This window comes from Physcomitrium patens, chromosome 14 (genome assembly GCF_059467195.1).
Source record: "Physcomitrium patens ecotype Gransden chromosome 14, ASM5946719v1, whole genome shotgun sequence".
NCBI lineage: Eukaryota > Viridiplantae > Streptophyta > Bryopsida > Funariales > Funariaceae > Physcomitrium > Physcomitrium patens.
Window position 1 is genome coordinate 14,458,583 of NC_143423.1, and position 21,231 is coordinate 14,479,813.

Sequence of the window (21,231 nt, forward strand, 5' to 3'; positions counted from 1 at the left end):
TAAAACATAATTACAAAACATCATTTATTTATTTCTTTTTCTTAATCCACCTCTTCCCATGCAACAAAACAATATGGAACAAACCGAAATGCCACATTTTGACATATTTCAAATTCCTAGATTTCTATAACCTAAGATCCACGGGAATAGGTCCTCCGAAGTGAGGAAGGACCTAAAACAGAGAGAGGGGAGGCAAGCGCATGAAGCCGTGTGATGTGGCTCCCATTACCAAACAAGTACAAACGGGGGGGAGTAGAATTTTTTTTGGAGCTTCACTTTTGTTTGAAGTCCGATTTTAGGGTTTGAAGACGAGGCACCGTGGGACGCAAAATTGAGTCTCCTTCTCTTCATATTTTTATTTATTTTTCCACCGAAACAAACCACGGGGGAAGTGGAGTTGCAATATTTGCCAATAGTTGGAGGATTTTTAAAGCCGGGGCAAACGTAGATAGACAGATAGAAATGCCGCCAATGTGAAGAAAGCAAAATTTGAGGGTCGAGAACTTCGTGTTCTTCATCTTCGTCTTCATTTTCGTCGTCGTCGTCCCACCTGGTCTTCTTCTTCGTTCATCGTCTCACCGGACGTTCTGGTGATGGTGGGAATTCGTTGATTTCATCAACATAGTCGTCTGTAGCGGGAGGTTTGAATCTCGGCTACCGCGTCGAAGGAGCAGTTCACTCTGTCGATCAAGGTGATTTATTGTTGTTTTTTCTTGCTGCATTTGACATCAGCTGTTTTGGGTTGGTTTCCAATGTGAGCGATACCCTGGGAAGCAGTGAATGTGGGTTACAACCCTAGAGGTTTGTGGGACTGGAGTGGGGGAGAGTTTGGATTGAAGCGCGCGTTGTAGTGGGCGTGGAAATGGATAGTTTATTGGTTGTACATGATGATCTAGCTGGGAGATTGCGGGATTTTGTGTTGTGGTGATGGGGAGCCGGAAAAATGGGTGGGTAGGTTGTTCCGTGTGAGGAATAGGCCGATGCTTGTCATGCTAAGCAGCAATGTCAATAATTGTGGGGTCTGTGGTTGATTCGAATGCAGATTGGTGATGAGTTCAATCGATCTTGCTCAGTCAACTGTAAGTTCTGCACTGTAATTGTCATGATTAGCGGTGTAAAATGGCGCTAAGTCCAAATGTGTACGTTGTCAATTACTGTTACCGAGACTTCGCAGCTCAGTTAAAATGTAGTTTTTAGATGTCGCGCGTTTTGTCTCGTCCTTCACTATTGGGTCTCAGTTACGCTTCCACCCAAAGCTGATGTTTTGCATGGAATTTTGGTGGATTGGCTTCAGCCTCTCGAAACTGTGTTGACAGACGTGAATGCGGAGTGAAAATTTTGGATGTGAGTGAGTTGCGGGGAGCTCTTTTTATGGTATAAGACGAGCTATGCGGAGTAACGTGAGTCACAGCTGAGGTTTACTATGGAGGTTTCTGATACTCTGGTCGTGGCAACTGAAGATGCACCGTCTCATCTGGCCTTCGAGAGTTCAGTCCCTGCTGGCGCTAGTGCTTCAGATTCAGCGTGAGTTTTCCCGAGTCACCGTGTACAATTATACCATTAGTTGCACAAGTTTCTGTCACCACCATTTTGCTTCCATAATCATCCCAGCGCAACCCATTTTCCGGTGGAATTTTTTAAGGTGCTTCAAATTGGAATTGTTCTCAGGGAGCAAGAAGTAGCTTCAGCAATACCATCTACTTCAGCAGCAGCTGATATCAAGAAGGTGACATGGGAAGTAGCTACCGTAGCAAGTGAGATGGAAGATGGAGGTGTTGGGAAAGATGGAATTGAATCTAAAGATGGCGATCAGTCTGCTGTTGAAGGCTCTGATGAAGATAACAATAGGAGCAGTGTTGGCAACGTCACCTTTAATGCTGAGGCTGACGATGGGGAGAAGGGTGAGGATGTAGATGGTGCTGAAGATGGTGACGCTGAGGAATCCAGTTCGGCTGATGAGGGGAAAGATGCAGAATATGAAGATGGCGATGATTCCTCATTATCTGATGATGACAGTAGTCTTAACGTAGAGGTGGATATTTATCTCTAGTTCATTTCAACGTACATGTCTTTCATCAAATTAACGTATTTCTTACGGGTTGCATTAGGTGTTGGCTGAGCTGTTGAATTTTTGAAGAAAGGTCGTAATTCAAAATGTAACAAAGATAGTAGAAACGGGCTTCAATCCAATTGTTGTTGTTGTTGTTGTTTTTTTTTTTAATACGCGTAGGTAGGATCGTTTCATCTTAACCGGAAAGCTGCTATTGGATTCTTTAGTTTTTGCAACTTGTAAAGTCAAGTGACCTACTCACGGCATGATTTGATTGTTTAATTTTTCAGGTTACTTACACAGATGAGGATATTCAAAATTTGCTCGATGATTTTTTTCAAGCTGAGCATGAGGTATTACTTGCCGGCAAGTGTTTTTTGAACACTTTTATTTGCTCGTGACGATTTCTTGTTGGGCTGACGCCTTTAATTTTTAGTTTTAGAAATGTGCTCTTATCGTTTCAGATTGTACAGAGTTGTTTTCGTTCTTTTCAGTTGCAGGAATCTTAGACCAATGTTCATTGCTCGCAATTTATGCTTGACCAGGCTATTGAAGCACAGGAGAAACTCGAGGATGAATCACTGGAGGCGATGAGAAAGGAGGTTTCTTCCGAACTTGCGGAAACTAAATCTGGACCTGAGGTCTAATCGTTTCCCTTCAATTTTAATATAGCATTTCTATCCATTCTTATAGCTAAATTTTTATGATATACAAATTGATTTAATATCAAGGCTTTTCTTTTAATAATTTCTATCAATTATGCAAAGAATTTTTGTGGCGATTTTGTACATCTAGTTCACCTGCAGAGTGGGATGCAGAATTTTGATGAATGCTCCCACACACATTCGAAGTTACTAAAGAATGGTTAATGAAGTACAAGATGTTTCTATTTTTGTGTTTGTACATAAGTCATAAGTTAGCTATTAATCAAATTTCGATTCAGTTACATCTGATTGTCCTTTTAAACTGTACGGTTTTTAAGAAATAATTTAACAAGTATTGACCAACATTTGTATTTTCAGTTGGAGGCAGCCATTGAGGAGGAAATGGAAACCTATATCGAAATTTGCAAGGATCAGCTCGCCGAACTGGAGGACCAGATTGCGCTTTTGCAGGTTATCCTGATTTGATCCTTCCTTATCTATCTTTTGTAGGTGCATGGAGATGTGTTTGTCGGATTACTTCCGTGTCTTCCTTTCTCGTGGAAAACACATTGCATTTCTTCACATTCATTCATGCATTGGACCTAATCTTGCTTCTCAAAGATGCTGATGAATATTGTATGGACTGTTTATGATTCACAAATTCCCAGGAGAAATTAGAAGACGCTGGTCAGGATTTGCCGCAGCTGTACAAATTGCTGGAGAAACAGCTCCCCGAGTTGTGCACAACAGAGACCTGGAGGAAGAGAACGCATTGGGTGGGCTTAGCGCCCACTCCTGAAGCTTTTGAGGTTGTTCAGAAGGCTGAATTAGACTTGAAAGAGAAGCGGCCAGTGAGAAGGTGCACACTCCTATCTAATACTTTCTTTTGAAACTGGGTGTATGCAACTCTTGGTGTTTACATTAGGATCAGCCTGTTAAAGTGTGTTACAATACATTATGTCGATTTGCAAGATCATTTTGGTTGCATTTCAGGCTTGTGTGGGGAACATGCTAAGGATTTTTTATGTACAGGCATCATGGAAGGATTCAGGACGAGGGGGCCAGTGGATTTTTAGTCAAAAAAGTTGAATCCAAAACCGAATCGGATGTTGCACCAGAGGATGCGTGGTCATTATATGACGTCTTAGACAAAGAAGAAGACAATCCAGGTCCTGGTTCTCTTATGGGGACTGCGAAATGGGCTAGTGTCTATCTCGCTTCTACACCTGAGCAAGCGGCATTAATGGGACTGGCTCTGCCTGGAGCAGATACTGTATGTTATTCAAACTTTTTGACATCCACTCCTTATCTGATTAAAATTTCATAATATTAGTACCTTCTAATGTTATTCCAGGGTTTGATTACTGTTTCTCTTTCAGAATGCTCTCGAATGGTCGGATTTGAGTTTGTTCTGTCAGCATCTTTGCATGAGTGATGCATTTGAACGTTTGCTGTCCGTCTCGACATGGGATGTGGTGGTTCTTTGGTTGCTCACTAATATTTTAAGTATTCCAGGTGGAAGAAATAGGTGATTTGGATGAGAACAAAAGTAAACTTTTTAGAGAAGCTTTGGCAAACGAGGGACAACAAAGTTCTGCAGGACCGCAGAAAATAATTGTGAAAAAGGTTGCATTTTGATCAGGATTCCTATGCAATTGAAGTTTGCATGTGTGTTCAACACGGAGCTAAATTTTTGGTGAACGTGGTTTAGTTTAAAGCTCATAAGTCAGTGAATCACCTTGTTAATATCTATCCGAAAATGCATAGAATAAACATGATCGTGCAACTAGTTGCTACACCAATATTCATATACTTTGGGTGTACATTTGCTGTGTTATACAACAATTCTTTTCTGAAGTGGTTGCCATCTACAGTTCCGTTGCTACTATTGCCTCTGTACATGAGAACTTATTCAATGACTTTTATGGGTGCTGGGCAATGTGGTTTTTAAAGCATATTATATATTTGAGTTACGTATTGAGCAACTTTTCTCAATGATATCTAGGTTCGTGAAGCCGATGATGTGAAGAAAACAAAGAAGTTGCAAAGAAAACAGCCCCCTCGAAGACCAAGGAAACGGCTTATTCAGCAGCAGAAAAAGGTGGAAGGTGTAATTCCTGCCGGAGTGCTTTCTCGGGGACAAAATGGATCTCTACCTGAGGAGCTGATACCTGGAGTCACAGAGAAGTCACATCAGGGTCTAAACTCTGAATTTGAAGTCGGTGTTGAAACTGAGCCATTGAATGAATCTCCTCCAATTATTACGAACTCGACCGGTAAGTTTCTGCAGTACACTTATATTGCGGTTTCTTCTCATAAATATTTCAGAAGTTTCTCGCTGCTATTCTTCTTGTTGAAATGCTCTATCACATATCTAGTTGTTCAGTTACTTCATATGCACTCCCTCGGTTATTTCTGGCACGAATCCCAGACGAGATTTGAGGAAATCTTAGACTTGAGTTTAAGCGGTTCATGGAAACTGTTGTCAAAGGTAAACGCATGAATGGCTTCAATTTCATTTTCTTAGATGGTCGGGGACATGGCTACGGTTTTGTGTAGTGTTTAGGACCTTTCCAGATTAAATATATCCTAAGGTTCACTTGACTGAACTAGATAACCCTCAAGCGAATGCTGTGTTTGTGCGTGTATTCTTCTGAATCAAAAAAATTGAAGTGTCTAGGAGGCAGTAAATTTTGTGCTGTTATGTTGCTTTTGGACAGTTCTTCAGCAGGGATCAGTTGCAGGTTTACAATGAGTGCAACTCTGTTGTTATTCGGATGTCTCTTTCGAATGTAATTGATGTTGTGTCCCGAGCGATGTTTCTGCTCCTTGACACGAATGTGGCTTGCTTTCATTTCTCTGATCCGCTCGTTTATAAAAATCAGGGGGAAATGAGAACGAGAAAGGCATACCAGTAATGATCGTGGACAGGGATGGTGTGGTGCATTTTGGAGAGTCTCAGGCTTCTTATTTGAACAATGGAGGCGTTCTATCTGAACCATCCAATCAGCTGAAGCGACGTTTGACACCTGCAGGTATTTTTGAAGACTTCTTTTGCCATTATCGGTTTTAGTCGCAGTCACTGGAATGTAAAATGCATTCTATCTTGATTTATTGGCTGTGTGTTCCGATTGTTCTTAAGTTTTTTAGTTATGTTAAGTGGGTGGATAATATTAGCTGATGGACGTTGATCATGAATGTAGACCTGCAGTCGTGTTGACCAACACATGTAACTGGAATCTAATGTTGAAACTTGTCTAATTGTGCATTTTCTGCTCACTCTCTGTAGGCATCGCAACTTCAACTCCAGGTGCTTTTTCTTATCATATTTGTTTATGCTCTAAACTCCGGTTTCTTCTGACCGTTTTTCGCAGAGATTGATGGAGATCCAAATGACACCAAGAGGAGGAAAACTGTGGTCATGATTGATAGCGATGACGAACGTGAGGTTGAGGAGTCCGCACCTAGAGACAAGCCTCTGCAGGACGATGTTCATATGAAAGAGAATGACGAAGATTTATCAAAAAATTCAGCGGAAGTTGTAGTTGTTGGAAGCAGAAAGAACAGCTCGCAAATTGTTCAATTGGAGAATATGCAATCTGGAGTTTGGTACCTTTCAAGTCCAAAGGTACTTAAGTTGATTGTCTCTACAAAGCTGACGTGTTGAATAGAGGCACACGTGCGGGTTATGTGGTAAAACTGGCATTGTGGATAACCTCCGCATGGTGATTGTGCTTCCTAACTTGAAACTTTTGTATTTTGAATGCATGTAAATGATCGTTTTTTTGGGAGGTTTGCAGGGCGAAGAAAATTACTCTGAGAGTGGATTACTGAAGCCCAACACTAGAAGGCGACAAAGTACTGGAAAATACTACTCGGATGCCGAGCCTCGCAACTTTTCATGTACTGCTTGTGGGATGCTTCTAAGGAACCGAGATGTTATGAAACATCCAACCTTGGATGTGGGCATTTGTAGAAAGTGCAAAAACTTCTTATTCAGCGGACCATTCAACAAGGTTTATTGCCTTATATTTTCAGTGTTCAATTTCAGAAGAGCCTGTTTATCTTGGTTTTCAATTAACTACAGATGTTTCAGATTATTGTACTTCCACCTTAATCATCATGTAGAGTCTATATAGGCGTGTGCCTTGGTATAATTAGAATTTTAACGGCGGGACATCTGCAGGACCAAGATGGACATGAAGATGAATGCCGTTGGTGTGGACAAGGTGGTGATGTCTTGTGTTGCGAATCCTGTGACAAAGTGTTCTGCTGTCCTTGTATTAAGCGTAATTTGGGCGAGGAAGGTCTTGATCAGATTGTCAATAGTTCGGATTGGAAGTGCTTTTTCTGTAATAAACAGCCCTTACACAATCTGCGTCAGCAATATCAAGCTGTGAAAGATGCTCTAAAGACTCAGCTGCTTTTACAAGACAGCGAGGATGGACTTTGGAATGACAAGATCACCAGTAACAAAAAAAGGTTACTGCCTTCCCAAGCGAATATTTCATGGGCTAACTAGAATTAAGCGTTCTTTTTTCTTATAGATTGACTTGGAAAATTAGTGCTTGGTGACTAGATACGCATCTCCTCGCGCGTCGTGGATGGTCCTTATCTTTTAAATGATTGTCAAGTCGGGGTTTAAAAGTTTATTTTGTTTTGTGAAATCATGTTTCTAGTAATGGATATTTCATGATAGACCGTGTTTGCAATATGGTCGAAATGTTCTTGCTTGTTCTTTCGGGTTGATTTGAGATTATATGTTGCTGCAGGAGCAATAGGCGAAGAAATATTCGATCAGTGCCGGATGATAGGGAGCTGGATGAGAAGACGAAGCATTTGTTGGCCCTTGAGAAAGTGAGCGGCAAACCCGAGAGATAACTTAAGGGAGTTATTTTGATATTATTTTTTGATTTACCTCTTCTGCTTGTTTTTATATTTATACTCGACAGCTAGACTGTGACCTTTCCTCTATGGTATGCCTTGCAGTACATTGTATAGTTGAAAGCGTATGAGGTTACCTTTTTGTGTTAAGTTATGTCACTTACCGAACTGATACTTATGATTTAGTCGCATACGTCACCAGCTGGCACCTTTAGTCACGAATGACGATTGTCTCTGTGAAATCGCGTTCCACCTTTTGCCTTACTTGTATTTGTCATACTCGGCCTCACTTGGTGATCTTTCGCTCTTATCTGGGGCAATAAACGTTATAGTGAATGGCAATAGACTTCTTGAGGCAATACAAGATCTGTGATCTACAGGGTGAAGAAATACCTTTTTCAATGGTTTTTGGGAGATACATTAGTACGAAATTGGATAGATTCTAACATTTGCTATATAGCTTGACAGAACGTCAGTTCTCTGACTACATGCTTCCGACTTTCTTATGCTAGGAACGACAAGATCTGCTTGAGTCTTGGCGAGCGAAAGCCAAGGTTAACGGCAAGGGACCTCCAGTGAAGTCGAATCGACAAAATCGTCACATGCACATAAGTGATGAACTTCTGGACATGGATATAGATGATATTGCAGAAGAGGGATTCATTCTGAACAAAGCACGTGCTGATAACGAGGAACCTGTCCGAATTTCCCCGCACATATCTGCGGTCTTAAGACCTCATCAGGTATGCTTTACTTTTGTCTGTGTGAGGCTTCTGTCGTTTTAAAGTAGCATCTATACGATACTAGTTTGGTTAACTTATGTCGGATAGGTGTGGAGACTGCATGAACCCGAGCTTTTTGTCCAGCAAGGCAATGATATGTGTTTTCCTCTGGACTTAATTTCATATAGCAAGTGTATATATGAAGTTATTAGAAGATTGAGAACTGTGGCTAATATCACTTGCATAGTAGGTCGTGACATTTAGTTCCAAAGAGTTCATGTTAAGTGTATCTGAGTGTAGTGGTTGCTGACCTTCTCTATTATTTGTGTGTTTTTTTGTCAGTGGTTCACAAGTTCACTGTTGGCTAAGATACCACTTAGGATATTAAGTCGTGACAATGCATAGTTTATTCTAGTGGTATGATGAAATCGCATCTAGTAAATCTCCTCAATATATTCTTTTTGTTCGTAGAAAAATTGTGCCGATTTTGTTACTTATGAATGGAGTGACAGCTGGCAGGCATGCGTTTCATGTGGGAGAACTGTATCGAGTCGGTCAGCAAAGTTAAATCTGGTGTTGATGGACTTGGTTGTATACTCGCTCACAGCATGGGTCTCGGCAAGACTTTGCAGGTATGGTTCCCATTCGATTTTCTTCGGTTCTCTAGATTGGTTACTATGCAATCCTTATGTCAGGAGAACAATGATGACTTTCTGCCACGAGTATCAGTACCTGAAGTGTCTATTTATCTTGATATTTCATATTTTTTAAAGGTTCGTATAATTAATAGACCTCAGCGTTGACCATTGAACAAATACTAGCGGAGTGGAGTGCCTTGGTTCTTTGATAGTATTTACCTTATCCTTTTCTAAAGGTGGAAACACATGTAATAATTTGGGTTTATTTCTATATTGACTGTCATCACAAGGACTTGTATTGTATGGGTAGCGTTGTTCTTGTTGGTGTGTGATTACTTGTATTGTGTTTGGTTCTTGTCTGCTGCAGACGAAAGTATCGTTTACTGCTCCACAATGACACATGCATTATCTTTATGAATCTTGAATCTGAGCGCATTGAATTACAGGTTATAGGTTTTGTACACACAGTGTTGAAGAAGGTGGACCTGGGTCTTAAAACAGTGCTGATTGTCGTCCCAGTCAATGTATTACATAACTGGCGAAGTGAATTTCACAAGTGGCAGCCAGGAAATGAGGCTCCAGTTCCTGTTTATATGCTTGAAGATGTTGCGAGGTCAGTCTTTCAATACTTTATTATGTATTTTGAATGTGTTTTGCGTTGGTCGCTCAGAAAAGATGCAGAATATCGCTCTCAGCTATTCAGCAACTTAGCATTTTAATTTCGCCTTTTTGAGACTTGTTTTTATTGAATTTATGAATGGCATTCAGTAATTGCTAAAATTGTTTTACAGTTTGATGACTCTAGCAATCATTTCTTTTAGCTTCTGTTTCAGAGAACAGTGTGAGAACTAATAAGTATTTGACAATATTTGTTCCCAGAGATAATGTGAATCGAGCCAGGTTGCTCGGTAAATGGCAAAGATGTGGTGGAGTGATGCTTATTGGTTATACTGCATTTCGCAATTTGTCAATAGGCAAAACAGTCAAAGATAAAATTGTGCGGGATAATTTATGTACTTCTCTTCAGGTGATTTTTATTGCAGTACTTTTACACAGTTATTTAGAATTCTTTCAATATCCTTAAGTACATCATATTTAGTGATTTAACAGTACACGTACTTGGTATTTATTTTCGGTGTGGCAACTTCTGTTATTTAAAGAAGTGGAATTGGCAGACTCTCATGCGACAAGGAGTTCCAAAACGTAAAATTTGTGTTCTAGCGTTGGGCACTTCTGCATCGCTAACGGTTGAATTTGTGGGTGTAAATTTCAACCAGGATCCAGGACCAGACATACTTGTATGTGACGAGGCACATATGATTAAAAATCGCAAGGCTGATATTACACAAGCTCTAAGGCAAGTGCGAACGCATCGTCGCATTGCTCTTACTGGATCACCTCTGCAAAACAATTTGTTGGAGTACTACTGCGTAAGTGTTGAAGATTACTCTTTGCAATTCCTTAAATACTACTGGGAGTTGCTCACTATTTTGTATCTCTTTTGGAAACAGTCTCAAATTCCAGCTGCATTTTTGACATCTGTTGTTTATTCAAATTGATCGACAGCTCGATCATATGGTTTTTACTTTGTACATATGCAAAATGTAACGTCTCTTACTCTGAAAGTTCATGTTGAGTGCAGATGGTTGACTTTGTTAGGGAAGGATTTTTGGGTCCCGCTCTAGAATTTAAAAGAAGGTATTACTGTTGTATTTATACACACACTACTTCGCAAATTTTAAAACATTCTGGTCTAGAAATAGCGACTTCTTTGATTTCATCCTAAACTGAACTTATCTATCTTGTCGCTCTTAGAGATCAGAGAAAATGTAATAAAGACTTGAGAGTGTTAAGAATGGAATGTCTGCCAAGTACTTAGTTACACCAAGCTGCGTGTTTCCGATGTTTTGTTTTTCTGATGCTTTGGCTTCTTGTATCATATACTTTCAGATTTCAAAATCCTATAGAGAATGGTCAGCGAGCAGATTCAACATCGAAGGATGTGAAGCTTATGAAGCACCGTGCTCATGTATTGCACAAGCAGTTGATGGGTTTTGTGCAACGGAAAACTATGAGCGTCTTGAAAGACGAGCTGCCATCGAAATGTGTGTATGTCATTTCAGTCAGGCTCTCTCCTTTGCAAAGAGCCCTGTACTTGAAGTACTTGCAGATAAATGGTTTCCTCAACAGTGGATTGAATGAGAAACAGGGTCGCCGCAGCATTCTCTTTGAGGCTTATCATACATTGGCAAAGGTGTGTTTTGTTATTGTAATCATGCATGTTTCTTTATTATTACTTCCCAAGTTGTTAAGGTGTCTATTGAACCGAATCGGGTTGATTTACCTGGTAGATGTTATTAGTATACTTCTCAGACACTGCTTTTAGTTATTTTATCTTACAACTTATCTTTCATGGCAGATATGGAACCATCCAGATTTGCTCATCTTAGCCCAAGAAGAGAAGAACTTGCGCAAGGAGGACAATCTCGAGAATTTTATCGTGGATATTGATGATGACGTTCCTGAGGTTCCTGAGGTTCCTGAGGTTGTTGATGCTGGTCACAGTGTGTATGATGGAGTCATTGTTATAAACGATGACAATGGTGATGATGAAACAGCCAAAGGTGGGTATGCACCCGACGGTTGTCTTAAGCTTGCTACTTTTCTTTCTTTGGTTTATGTAAATTTTGGTTTGTTGACATTTCGAGGAGGGAATGCAGGCTCTGTGGAAAGTAAAAACAAACCAGCAAATGGTATTCGAACTGTTAGCCGAGGAGATGGCTACCAGGAAAATGTAAGTTTCAAGTTCCATTTGTAAGTATTACTTTTCTAAGCTAAATGTTGTGTTCGTTTGTAAATTTGTAACTATATTGCGTCATTGTGGTGCTACAGAACTTGACTTCTGAAAATCCTACTGGGTTGTGTAGCAGGTGGATAAATCAGGATGGTGGAAGGACCTAATTGACGGCCAGCAGCGTGAAGTTTTGGAGTTGAGTGGTAAAATGGTAATCTTGATGAAGATTTTATCGTTAAGTTCTGTGAAATCGGACAAGGCCCTCGTCTTCAGCCAATCCTTGCACACACTTGACCTCATTGAAGTTTTCTTGGCAAACATGCCATGCTTGAATGGCTGGAAAGGAAATTGGGTGAAAAATCGTGATTGGTACAGGTATGTTGGACTATTATGATCCTCAACCTCATCCTTAGTGTTATACGGTTGTTTCAACCTTTCTAGTAGCCCAAAATGAAAACTTTCCCGTACTGTCTATTTGGCTGTTATAAGATACATGCTTATACGAGTGCTCTCTCTGTGGTTTTCTGAACTTATATTAACCACTTTTCCTGATTGCTTAGGCTTGACGGACAAACATCGGCGAAGTCTAGGCAGGAACTTGTGGAAAGGTTCAATGACCCGGATAATACTTCTGTGCAATGTGTACTCATCTCCACAAGAGCAGGATCTTTAGGGATTAATCTTCCTGCCGCCAATAGAGTAATAATTTTTGACGGCTCCTGGAATCCGACCCATGATTTACAAGCTCTCTTTCGAGCATGGAGGTGCTTTCTCTATCCAAAACTACATAAGGATGTTTATTAGAAGAACATATGCGCATGAAATACTAGTCATTTGGTATGCTGTGTTGAGTTGAGCTTTGTTGATTGCCTGAAATTGTTTGAGTTGACGTCTCCATACGCTCATCACGAGAGATGTTCTTGTAGGTTTGGACAGAAGAAGAACGTGTACGCCTACAGACTTCTGGCTTCCGGGACAATGGAGGAAAAAATTTACAATCGCCAGGTACGTCCTGACCATTACGCTTAGTATCTGAAAAATGAACAGGCTACATTTCAATGAACAATAGTTTAAGAAGGCGTGTATTCGAGAGATTTCACTGCTTTTGGCAGAGCTGACGAGACTTTATAAGAATGTCTCTTTTATGATGAGGTTACTGTGTACGCCATAGGAACAACCCTGAGAAGTTCAATGCTTTCCGAGTGAAAAAATGGATATACTCTTGAAATCATGTACATGAAATCGGAAGTTGAACTGAAATTACTTGTATGCTCTGCAGTTATCAGAGCAAGTTGCGACTTGTATGGATTTGTTTCTTGCGCACTGCTTGATTGTTCACTGTGTTATATACTTTCAGGTTGCGAAAGAAGGTCTGGCTGCTAGAGTGCTTGACGAGCACCAGGTCGGAAGATATTTTGTTGAAGATGACCTGGATTTCTTTTTTGTACTTGACCAAGATGACTATCCCGAGATGGAGGATTCAGCATACACTGATCCAAAGCAGCAAGATATTCAAGTCGTTCAGAGTATGGACCAGCCCTCCACATCAACGGCGCTTGTTCCAGCGGAAAAGATGGCTTCAGCACCGCCACCAGGAAAACCAAGGCGGGCTGCATTTTCTGTTCCAGATGATGCTCCACCCCGGGATGATATAATGGGGAAGCTTCTCCTGGAATACCGTCCTCAGTAAGTTTGTGGAATTTAGATGGATTACATATCAAGTAATGTTAAATCAAACTAATGGTATGATGTACATCTTGTCCTGACAATGATAGTGGTGTTAAAACCCGATCGGATTGGTGATGCAATACTTATTAGTTAATGATAATGGTGTGCAGGTGGATTGGAAGGTATCATGAACACGAACCCTTGCTGGAAGATTTGGAGGATGAGAAGCTTTCAAAAGAAGAGCAAACTATGGCGTGGGAGTCCTTTCAGCATGAAGAATCTGTTCCACGAAGTCTCGCATCTTCAACCCCTTCAGTGACCAGCATGCCTTTCCAACCAACAAATGTTGCATCAACTTACAGCTTCTCATCTGTACAGTCAAATCCTCTCTCCCAGCCGCATCTTGTTGCTCAAAATTATGTGCCTGCTCATGTAGGCAGCGTTCCCTGCACAAATAAAACTCATGCCATCCAACTCAGAGATGAGAAAATCAGTCTAGGAAACAGCACCGTTTGTAAAAATTGCCACGAAAAAATTGATTGGGAATCTATCCAAAGATCATAGTTCACCTAAATCTTAGTTTTTGCATCCTTTAGAATTGGTAAGCTTTAAGGTTTTAGGATTATATTTTATTTTTTATGAAAAGTAGGATTTAGATTGGGTGAGCATTTCTGGAGTTAAGCATCTTCCAGTTTTTTCTGTTAACTCGAAGTAATTATTGCGAGCTTTCCCCCTCCTCCCCCACCCGGTACAAGTTGTAAACTTACAATTGGATGGCCGAGGCCTCTTTTATAACATGCCGTGTTTGAGATATTGAGAGTCAGTTTGTATTTTACAGTCCCTCAAATCATCTTAATAGCTAATGGTATATGAAATACTAATTGCTTAGATAACAGAGACAATTTTGTAGTGTTCTAAAGGTGTACGCATTATTGTCTGTCAGTAGTTTTTTAAAAAGGTGATTGGACACCATGCTCATAAAATATATTTGTGTCTCCTAATTGGAACAGTGCATTTGGACAGGAACCTACAACTGTAAATTTTGAAAAGTTGATTAATTAATTTTTGATATATGTGCAAATAGCGATTCAAATTGAACAATATCCCAATCTATTTGCAATTCATAATGTCCATCAGTACATGCAAAACTACCATCAGTGACATGAAAATAATCTATCTTTATATCCATGCTTCATTCTTGAAAATTTGTTTCTGCATTTGCTGGGTTATATCTTCTGCTTGAGCATCAACTAAATCGTTGTCATCTCATCTACCATTGAACACATCGAGCTAGTATTTATTACGAAACTAGCAAGGTCAGCCTGAAATTGGCACCAATGCCAACTTAGTCTTTGATTGTAAGCATGCGGATTCAAATGCAGTTTCCACAAACAATCGCTACTGTGCCAATATTAAGAAGAGCTTAACATCCCTCCTTAAGCTTCAACAATTCAGACTGCAAACCCTTACATGTAGCTTGTAAGGATGCCACCTCTGCTTCCAATTCCCTGATCCTTTGCGAATCGACGCTGTCTGTTGCCGGTTCAGGAACATAAGGCGTCGTCAAATTCCTTGAAAAAGACTTCAAGGATTCTACCCCCCGCACTTCCTCCGGGAGAAGAGGCAATTTAGTGATATTGAAATCCTCGTACAACTCATGGAACTGGTCGAGATACTTCTGCTGCATCCGCACGCGAGCTTGAAGCAGCTTGGAGTCGGATACGTCTGGTTGGAAGAGAACTTGATTGATGATGATGTTGTGAGTGTCGATTTCGAATCTAGCAAGCTCCTGAACCAGTCTCTCAGTTTCATACAATGACAGAAACTCAGGTATACACACGCAGATGAATGTGGTCATATCTGGGTTCCGAAACTGATTATTGACCTGTCACAAAACAATGGCATCGGATTACTCGTCGTGATGTTTCATAACTGATCAATTCCTCTTCCACCACACCTTACCATTGTAGAGGACTTTCCCCATCGCAGCGAGGAAATGCTTGTGGGTCCAGTACACTGGCAATTTTCAATAGATTCATGAGGGTTCTTATTCACTTCTTGTCAGAGAATTGTTATAAAGCGAGCAAGGCAGGAGTATGTAACTCGAGACAGATGTAAACTACTGGAATAGCAAAAATAACGCCTTTACTTCGTGACATTCCGATGGAGGTTGTGCGATACTAGCACAGAAATTGCTAAAGCAGTAAGGAAAATGGGAGAAAATCTGCGATTAGGATGTAAGGACACGCACCTGCTCAATTACCGCCTTGATATTCTCCACCTTCCCTAACAACGCATCCTCCCCGAATTCATCTCCGGCTCCGAACATGCGGGAAACCTGGCTAATCAACCCTCCAAACTTATTCTTCAAGCTCATCACCTTCTCCAGACCCTTCTCCAACGTGGAAGGGAACTGCAAAAGCCGAAGCGTATGCCCCGTGGGCGCCGTATCGAACACGATCACGCTGTAATCCATGGTCTGGACCAGCTTCAGCATCTCTGCGAAGCTCATGGCTTCATCGATTCCCGGAATGGCATTCGCAAGCTCCGACACAAACCCTCCCATGCCCAACCCATTAGCCTGGTCCTCCAGATCTTCGCTTTCCACGGTGGGATCAACTTCCATGGCGAACAGATTGCCGAATCCGTTAACCATGGACGGCGACTTGGTAAACTTCTGGCAGAACGCATCGCTGAGGTTGTGTGCGGGATCCGTCGAAATGAGCAACACAGATTCTCGCACTTGAGCTAACAGAACCGCAAGCATGCAGCTACAGGTCGTCTTGCCAACGCCTCCCTTCCCACCCACGAAGATCCATTTCAAATCCGTCTGCTCCAACACATTCTGCACGCTGGCCTCTGGCGCAGGCAGATCGTCCTCCGCCATAGCTAAGCCACCAAGCAAACCTAACTCACAAACTACCCCAAACCCAACAAACCCTGGTTTATCCTGCTCGATGGCTCTTCAACTGACCTCCACTGTCACTCCACAACCTACAAATCCGCAACGAGAATCCACAACACACCGCGGAGCAAAGTCGAAATCAAGGTTGCAAGCTCCTCCACGAAGCGCGTCGAAATTAGGGTTACAAGCACTCGTCGCAACTCTTTCCTCGTAATCTTTGCTCCACCACCATGGCACACCACTTAACATCAATAGAATAGAGAAGTTAAGTGACAATGTCTTTTTTTTTTTTTTTTTTTTTTTTGTTTTTTTGTTTTTTACTCTGATCATGGTTTGCATTTCAATTAGTCTCTCCTCGTGCATTTAGTTGGCAAATTAATAGGGGATTACTCACGTTCTTTAGCTCATTATTTAGATGATTTGTATATTAACTGTCAAAATTTTGATATTTAGTTGTTGATGGCTGAGTTGTTTGTAGTAAATTGTTGATTTACTAAAGTTTATCATCTTCCTATCCCTATTCCATAAATTGTTGTAGAGAGTAAACTTTATTAAGTAATTGATATGAGTACTTGTGAAGAAATGTGGTGGAATTATAAAATATGTTTGATTGATTGATTGTAGTACATGTCTTATTTCTATTTCCAACTCTCATAATTTTGCAATTATGATTTGGATATTTTTTCTGGTGAAAATGCAAGAAACAAATTTTATTTGGATATGTAAATATATATTAACTTTATTAACTTTGATTATTTTTTACAAATAAATTGATTGAAAAATGCAACATTATTATTATTATTATTATTATTATTTATTAAAAAAAGATGGATATCTAATTATGAAAATTTCCATGCATATGTAGATAACAATGGATTTTATAGTTAGAAACATTTTTTCAAATGGATTTTTAAAATATTAGTGTTAATTAAAATTAAGTAATTCCTTGCATTTTTGTATATATTTTTTTTCTTTTTGTACATTATATAACTAGTACTATTTTAATACATTCTATTTTTAGAAAATTAATTTAAAAAAAACTTAGAACTAAGTATTTGATTAATCCATCAAAGAATATAAATCACTTAACTTAGCAAAGATGCTAATGGATACTTTCAACATACTACAAAATATATTGCAATATATTTTGTTTATAAGCAATTTGATTAATTATAACTAGAAAAGAAGAAGATTATATCCTTCAACCATCTTGTCTCAAATAATTGCTAATAAATTAATACTTAACTAGAAATTTAAGAAAATAATAAACTTTGTAGAAAATTTATATATAGATGTATTATAACAAATGAAAATTATGGTAAAAATAGCTATAGTTCTCTTGTTTAATCTTCTTTATTTTAAACCAATTGCTAAATGGTTTATTTTACCATCACAAGCTAAAGATTATTTTTGTCTGTAATCCAAATAAGTTTCAAGGCTGGTTTAATTTAATTTCAATTATTTTCTAAAAATCTATATTATTATGATAAAAAAATCAAAGTTAATAAAAATTAAAAAATTAAAAGTATATATATATATATATATATATAAATAAAATAAAGATTATGAAATTAAAAAAAATGAAGCTATATAAATGGTGTATTTAAGCTTATTATAACGTCTTTTATAAGTAATATTTGTATTTTACAGAATGTAAACATAATCTTTTACTTATATTTGTATTTCATTAAATCTTAAGCAAGAAAATTAATACTTACTTCTAGTTCAATTGCTACATATCAAGGATATGAACCACAAAAAAATTCTAAAAATAACAACATATTCTTAAAGCATCAAAAGAAAGAAAGTAGACAACTTAAAAATATATACATAATTGAAATTAGAATAGTTATTGCAAAATGCAAAAGAACTAGGAAATCTTGATCCAAGATAGAACACAAAAAGGGCATTGACAAATACCTTTAAATAATTATATTATGTATTTTATTATGTATAGTATTGATCTCTAACAATATTATTAAACATCAAGAATCTCTTCTAAGATTGTGGTACCAAACACATTATATATCACCATCTATTTAAACAAAAATATGCATCTCTTAAATATATTTATTACAATTGCAATATTGTCCAAGTTAAGACAATCTTAATCTAATAATCCAATAATTCTAGAAATTACAATTCTTAAGATAAATTTGCCAATTGTTGGTTCTCTATATTTGTAAAGGAATTCTACACACTCATTCTTGACTATGTTTCTCTTTGATATATACCATCTTGTTATTAACGATTAGTCTTTTTTTTTTTTTTCAATAGATGTTATTGATGAAAAGTAGAGACAAATTTTGAGGCATTTGCTAGTTTTTCATAAAGCTCATGTGTATGTTCACTAATATCATATCCACACCAATGTATGAGATATTCCAATTTGTTTTGGTAGTCTTGTTGTATTACAACATAACTATTAATTGAAAGAGAAAAATATGTATTATGTTATATAAGAGCTTAATTGAAAAATATAGTAGCAAAACAAAGGTAAAAGATAGGGATGTAGTAAAAACATTTAGTGCTAATACTTCATATTTGTAAAAATTGGCTTCTATTCTCTTTGTAGGGCCATAAACTAAACAAAAAAAAGTGGATTAGCAAAAATAATATTATGAGCATCTTTAGATAAAAGTAAATAGTATCTTCTAATAAAATTTACCTAAAAAAATTAGATATTGATACTTAAAAGAAGACTAATTGTAAACTTAGGTCAAAATCAAACTCCAAGGCACATAATTGCATATCTATGGAAATTGTGGGATTTTATTATAAATGGATGAAAAAAAATTAGAGAGAAAACTTTAATAAGTTTCTTTGAGCATTGATATTGGATGATTTGGACTATTATTGACTTTTTGGGAGCTTTGCAAAATAAGAGATATTTTAGGTGATTTGGGATTTTGAGAAGTAAATATGGCTTACATTTTTAAGAATATTTTGAGCATGATAGGAGATTTATATGTGAAAGTATAATACATCCAATACTCAAGAAAATTAGGAGGTTTTAATTCCAATTGGTATGTTTCATTTTTTTAAAATATTTCTATGCTTGCTATTAACTTATAGATTGAAATATGTGCAAATTTTTAAGCAAGATTATTAATTTAATTGATAGTTATTAAGGTTTTATAATTGCTATAGGAATTGGTTAAGATTGATTAGGATTTAATTAGGTCTTCATTAGGATTTTCTTAGGACTATCATAGGATTTGAATAGAATTTTCTTTGGATTTTATTAGGATTTTCTTAGGATTTGGTTAGGATTTGATTAGGATTTGATTAGGTATTATTTAAAATTTGGTGGGGTTTTACTTGGGATATATTTAAGATTTATTTAAAACTCATATAAGATCTTTTTTTTTTCCACCTTTTTAGATCTATATATTCATAATATAAATTAAAAGTTAAATTAAAAACAAGATAAATTTAATTTATATAAAATATACATGTTTTTTATATCTTTGTATATTATCTTATATCTTCCATTTTTTATCATACAACAATTTTTTTTTTATATTTTTTTTATTCTATTATTATTATTATTATTATTATTATTATTTAATAATTTTAATTATTAATCAATAAAAATTCTTTATTACATGTTCAATTTCAATTGGTGCATTTATTGGTCCAAAATATATAATATTATTTTTAATATATTAATACATTGTCTAAAATGTAATATTTTATACAAATTTTTAATGCACATTAAATAGTAAATTTTTTATTGATCTCTTTAATATATATTTTATTTATTTATTTATCTAAATTAATTAAATATAAAAATTATAATTAATTTTATTTAATGATTTATATTAGTAAAGGTATCATTATTTATTATTTTTTTTCTATAAAAGTAATATAATTGTAAGATATGATAATTTAAATAAAAAAATTAAATTATAAAAAAATGAAGTAAATATATTTTATCTCAAGAGTAGTTTGTTTAAAAAATCGAAGGTTTGAGCTTCATCAAGATTCATTAGTAGTATTTACAAATGTCTTAGAGAAGCCATGAGGCCTTAATTTTATCCTTCTACTTGCATCTAAGGTGCTATAATTCATATAAGATATGTGCACCTCCTTTCTTACATCTACTATACTAACTACTAGTCTTCTTATTTTTTTTATTAATAAAAATACTTTTTTCATTTTTTTACTTTTTCATGGTAATCAAAAACATCCAATTACATTGAGAACCTTGTCAAGTCTTCAAATCTTCTTCAATTTATTTATAATGATCTTCCAAAGTGGTAAAAATTATTTTACCAAAGTCTTGATAATTCTTCTAAAGAATCTTTAAAATATCCTAAATAATTTAAAATAAATCCTAATTTTTACATAATAATTTAAAAATTACAATATCAATTTTAGACTATTTTTTTACATTAGAGATTTTTATAGTAATAGAATTGATTTAAATCAACTAAAAATTATATTTTTTATATAAATAACTGAAAAAATATGAGGTTCTTTCTTATAATATATGTATGTAGAAGGCCAATGTAAACATCGGTCTCAATAAATAAATACTAATTTTTTCCATTAAGAAAAATAATCAAATCAATTAAAATTCTATTTTTATGATTTTTTCTCTAATAAAACTCTTGTAAATTATAAAATCTTCTAAATTCTAATAGATACTTAAATAATAAATTAGACTCTTTGATCTTAATATTTTTGTGGCTAAATAGGATCTATTGATGGAATTTACATATAGTGACTATCCAAGATTATTTGAAAAAAAAAAAAAAAAAAAAAAAAAACTTTTGTCTTTGATATGGTTAATTAAAAAAATAAGTGGAACAAGTTATAAAATTTGATACTACAATTAATCAAAATAAATAAAATATAAGAAAAAAAATACTAAGACTTTGACCTTAAAATAAATAAATAAATAAATTACTTGTGTCTAAT

General features: G+C 36.7%; 2 protein-coding genes across 4 annotated transcripts; one reads left to right on the plus strand and one right to left on the minus strand.

Moving 5' to 3' along the window:
- Positions 1-278: 278 nt before the first annotated feature.
- On the plus strand, positions 279-14,211 carry LOC112290951 (protein CHROMATIN REMODELING 20). Of its 3 annotated transcripts, none has more exons than XM_024537826.3 (30): positions 279-692; positions 1,043-1,079; positions 1,295-1,524; positions 1,669-2,032; positions 2,341-2,403; positions 2,596-2,691; positions 3,073-3,165; positions 3,363-3,553; positions 3,727-3,967; positions 4,210-4,320; positions 4,700-4,970; positions 5,580-5,729; positions 6,069-6,322; positions 6,495-6,710; positions 6,881-7,176; positions 7,467-7,551; positions 8,091-8,321; positions 8,813-8,932; positions 9,385-9,551; positions 9,818-9,965; positions 10,216-10,368; positions 10,581-10,636; positions 10,889-11,192; positions 11,358-11,562; positions 11,659-11,732; positions 11,866-12,107; positions 12,293-12,496; positions 12,659-12,737; positions 13,090-13,418; positions 13,571-14,211. In XM_024537826.3, exons 3-30 carry the CDS (start codon positions 1,424-1,426, stop codon positions 13,962-13,964), a joined length of 5,238 nt encoding a protein of 1,745 aa, XP_024393594.1. In that variant the 5' UTR covers positions 279-692; positions 1,043-1,079; positions 1,295-1,423; the 3' UTR covers positions 13,965-14,211. The 3 variants fall into 3 exon arrangements, with proteins under 3 accessions (XP_024393594.1, XP_024393599.1, XP_024393597.1); XM_024537831.3 differs by having other exon boundaries at positions 11,869-12,107; XM_024537829.2 differs by having other exon boundaries at positions 551-692; positions 1,317-1,524.
- Positions 14,212-14,487: 276 nt separating this feature from the next.
- LOC112290952 (ATPase GET3A) lies at positions 14,488-16,550 on the minus strand. The gene is made up of 2 exons (XM_024537832.3): positions 15,652-16,550; positions 14,488-15,285 (listed from the first exon to the last, which is right to left on the minus strand). Exons 1-2 carry the CDS (start codon positions 16,285-16,287, stop codon positions 14,824-14,826), a joined length of 1,098 nt encoding a protein of 365 aa, XP_024393600.1. The 5' UTR covers positions 16,288-16,550; the 3' UTR covers positions 14,488-14,823.
- Positions 16,551-21,231: the final 4,681 nt, after the last annotated feature.

Excerpts from the sequence above, each read along its gene's own strand:
- LOC112290951 (XM_024537826.3), top strand. The coding sequence starts at position 1,424 with ATGGAGGTTTCTGATACTCTGGTCGTGGCAACTGAAGATGCACCGTCT. Across the intron at positions 3,554-3,726 it reads GAGAAGCGGCCAGTGAGAAG|GCATCATGGAAGGATTCAGG; the intron begins GTGCACACTCCT and ends TTTTATGTACAG. Across the intron at positions 13,419-13,570 it reads CTCCTGGAATACCGTCCTCA|GTGGATTGGAAGGTATCATG; the intron begins GTAAGTTTGTGG and ends AATGGTGTGCAG.
- LOC112290952 (XM_024537832.3), bottom strand. The coding sequence starts at position 16,287 with ATGGCGGAGGACGATCTGCCTGCGCCAGAGGCCAGCGTGCAGAATGTG. Across the intron at positions 15,286-15,651 it reads TCAAGGCGGTAATTGAGCAG|GTCAATAATCAGTTTCGGAA; the intron begins GTGCGTGTCCTT and ends GTTTTGTGACAG.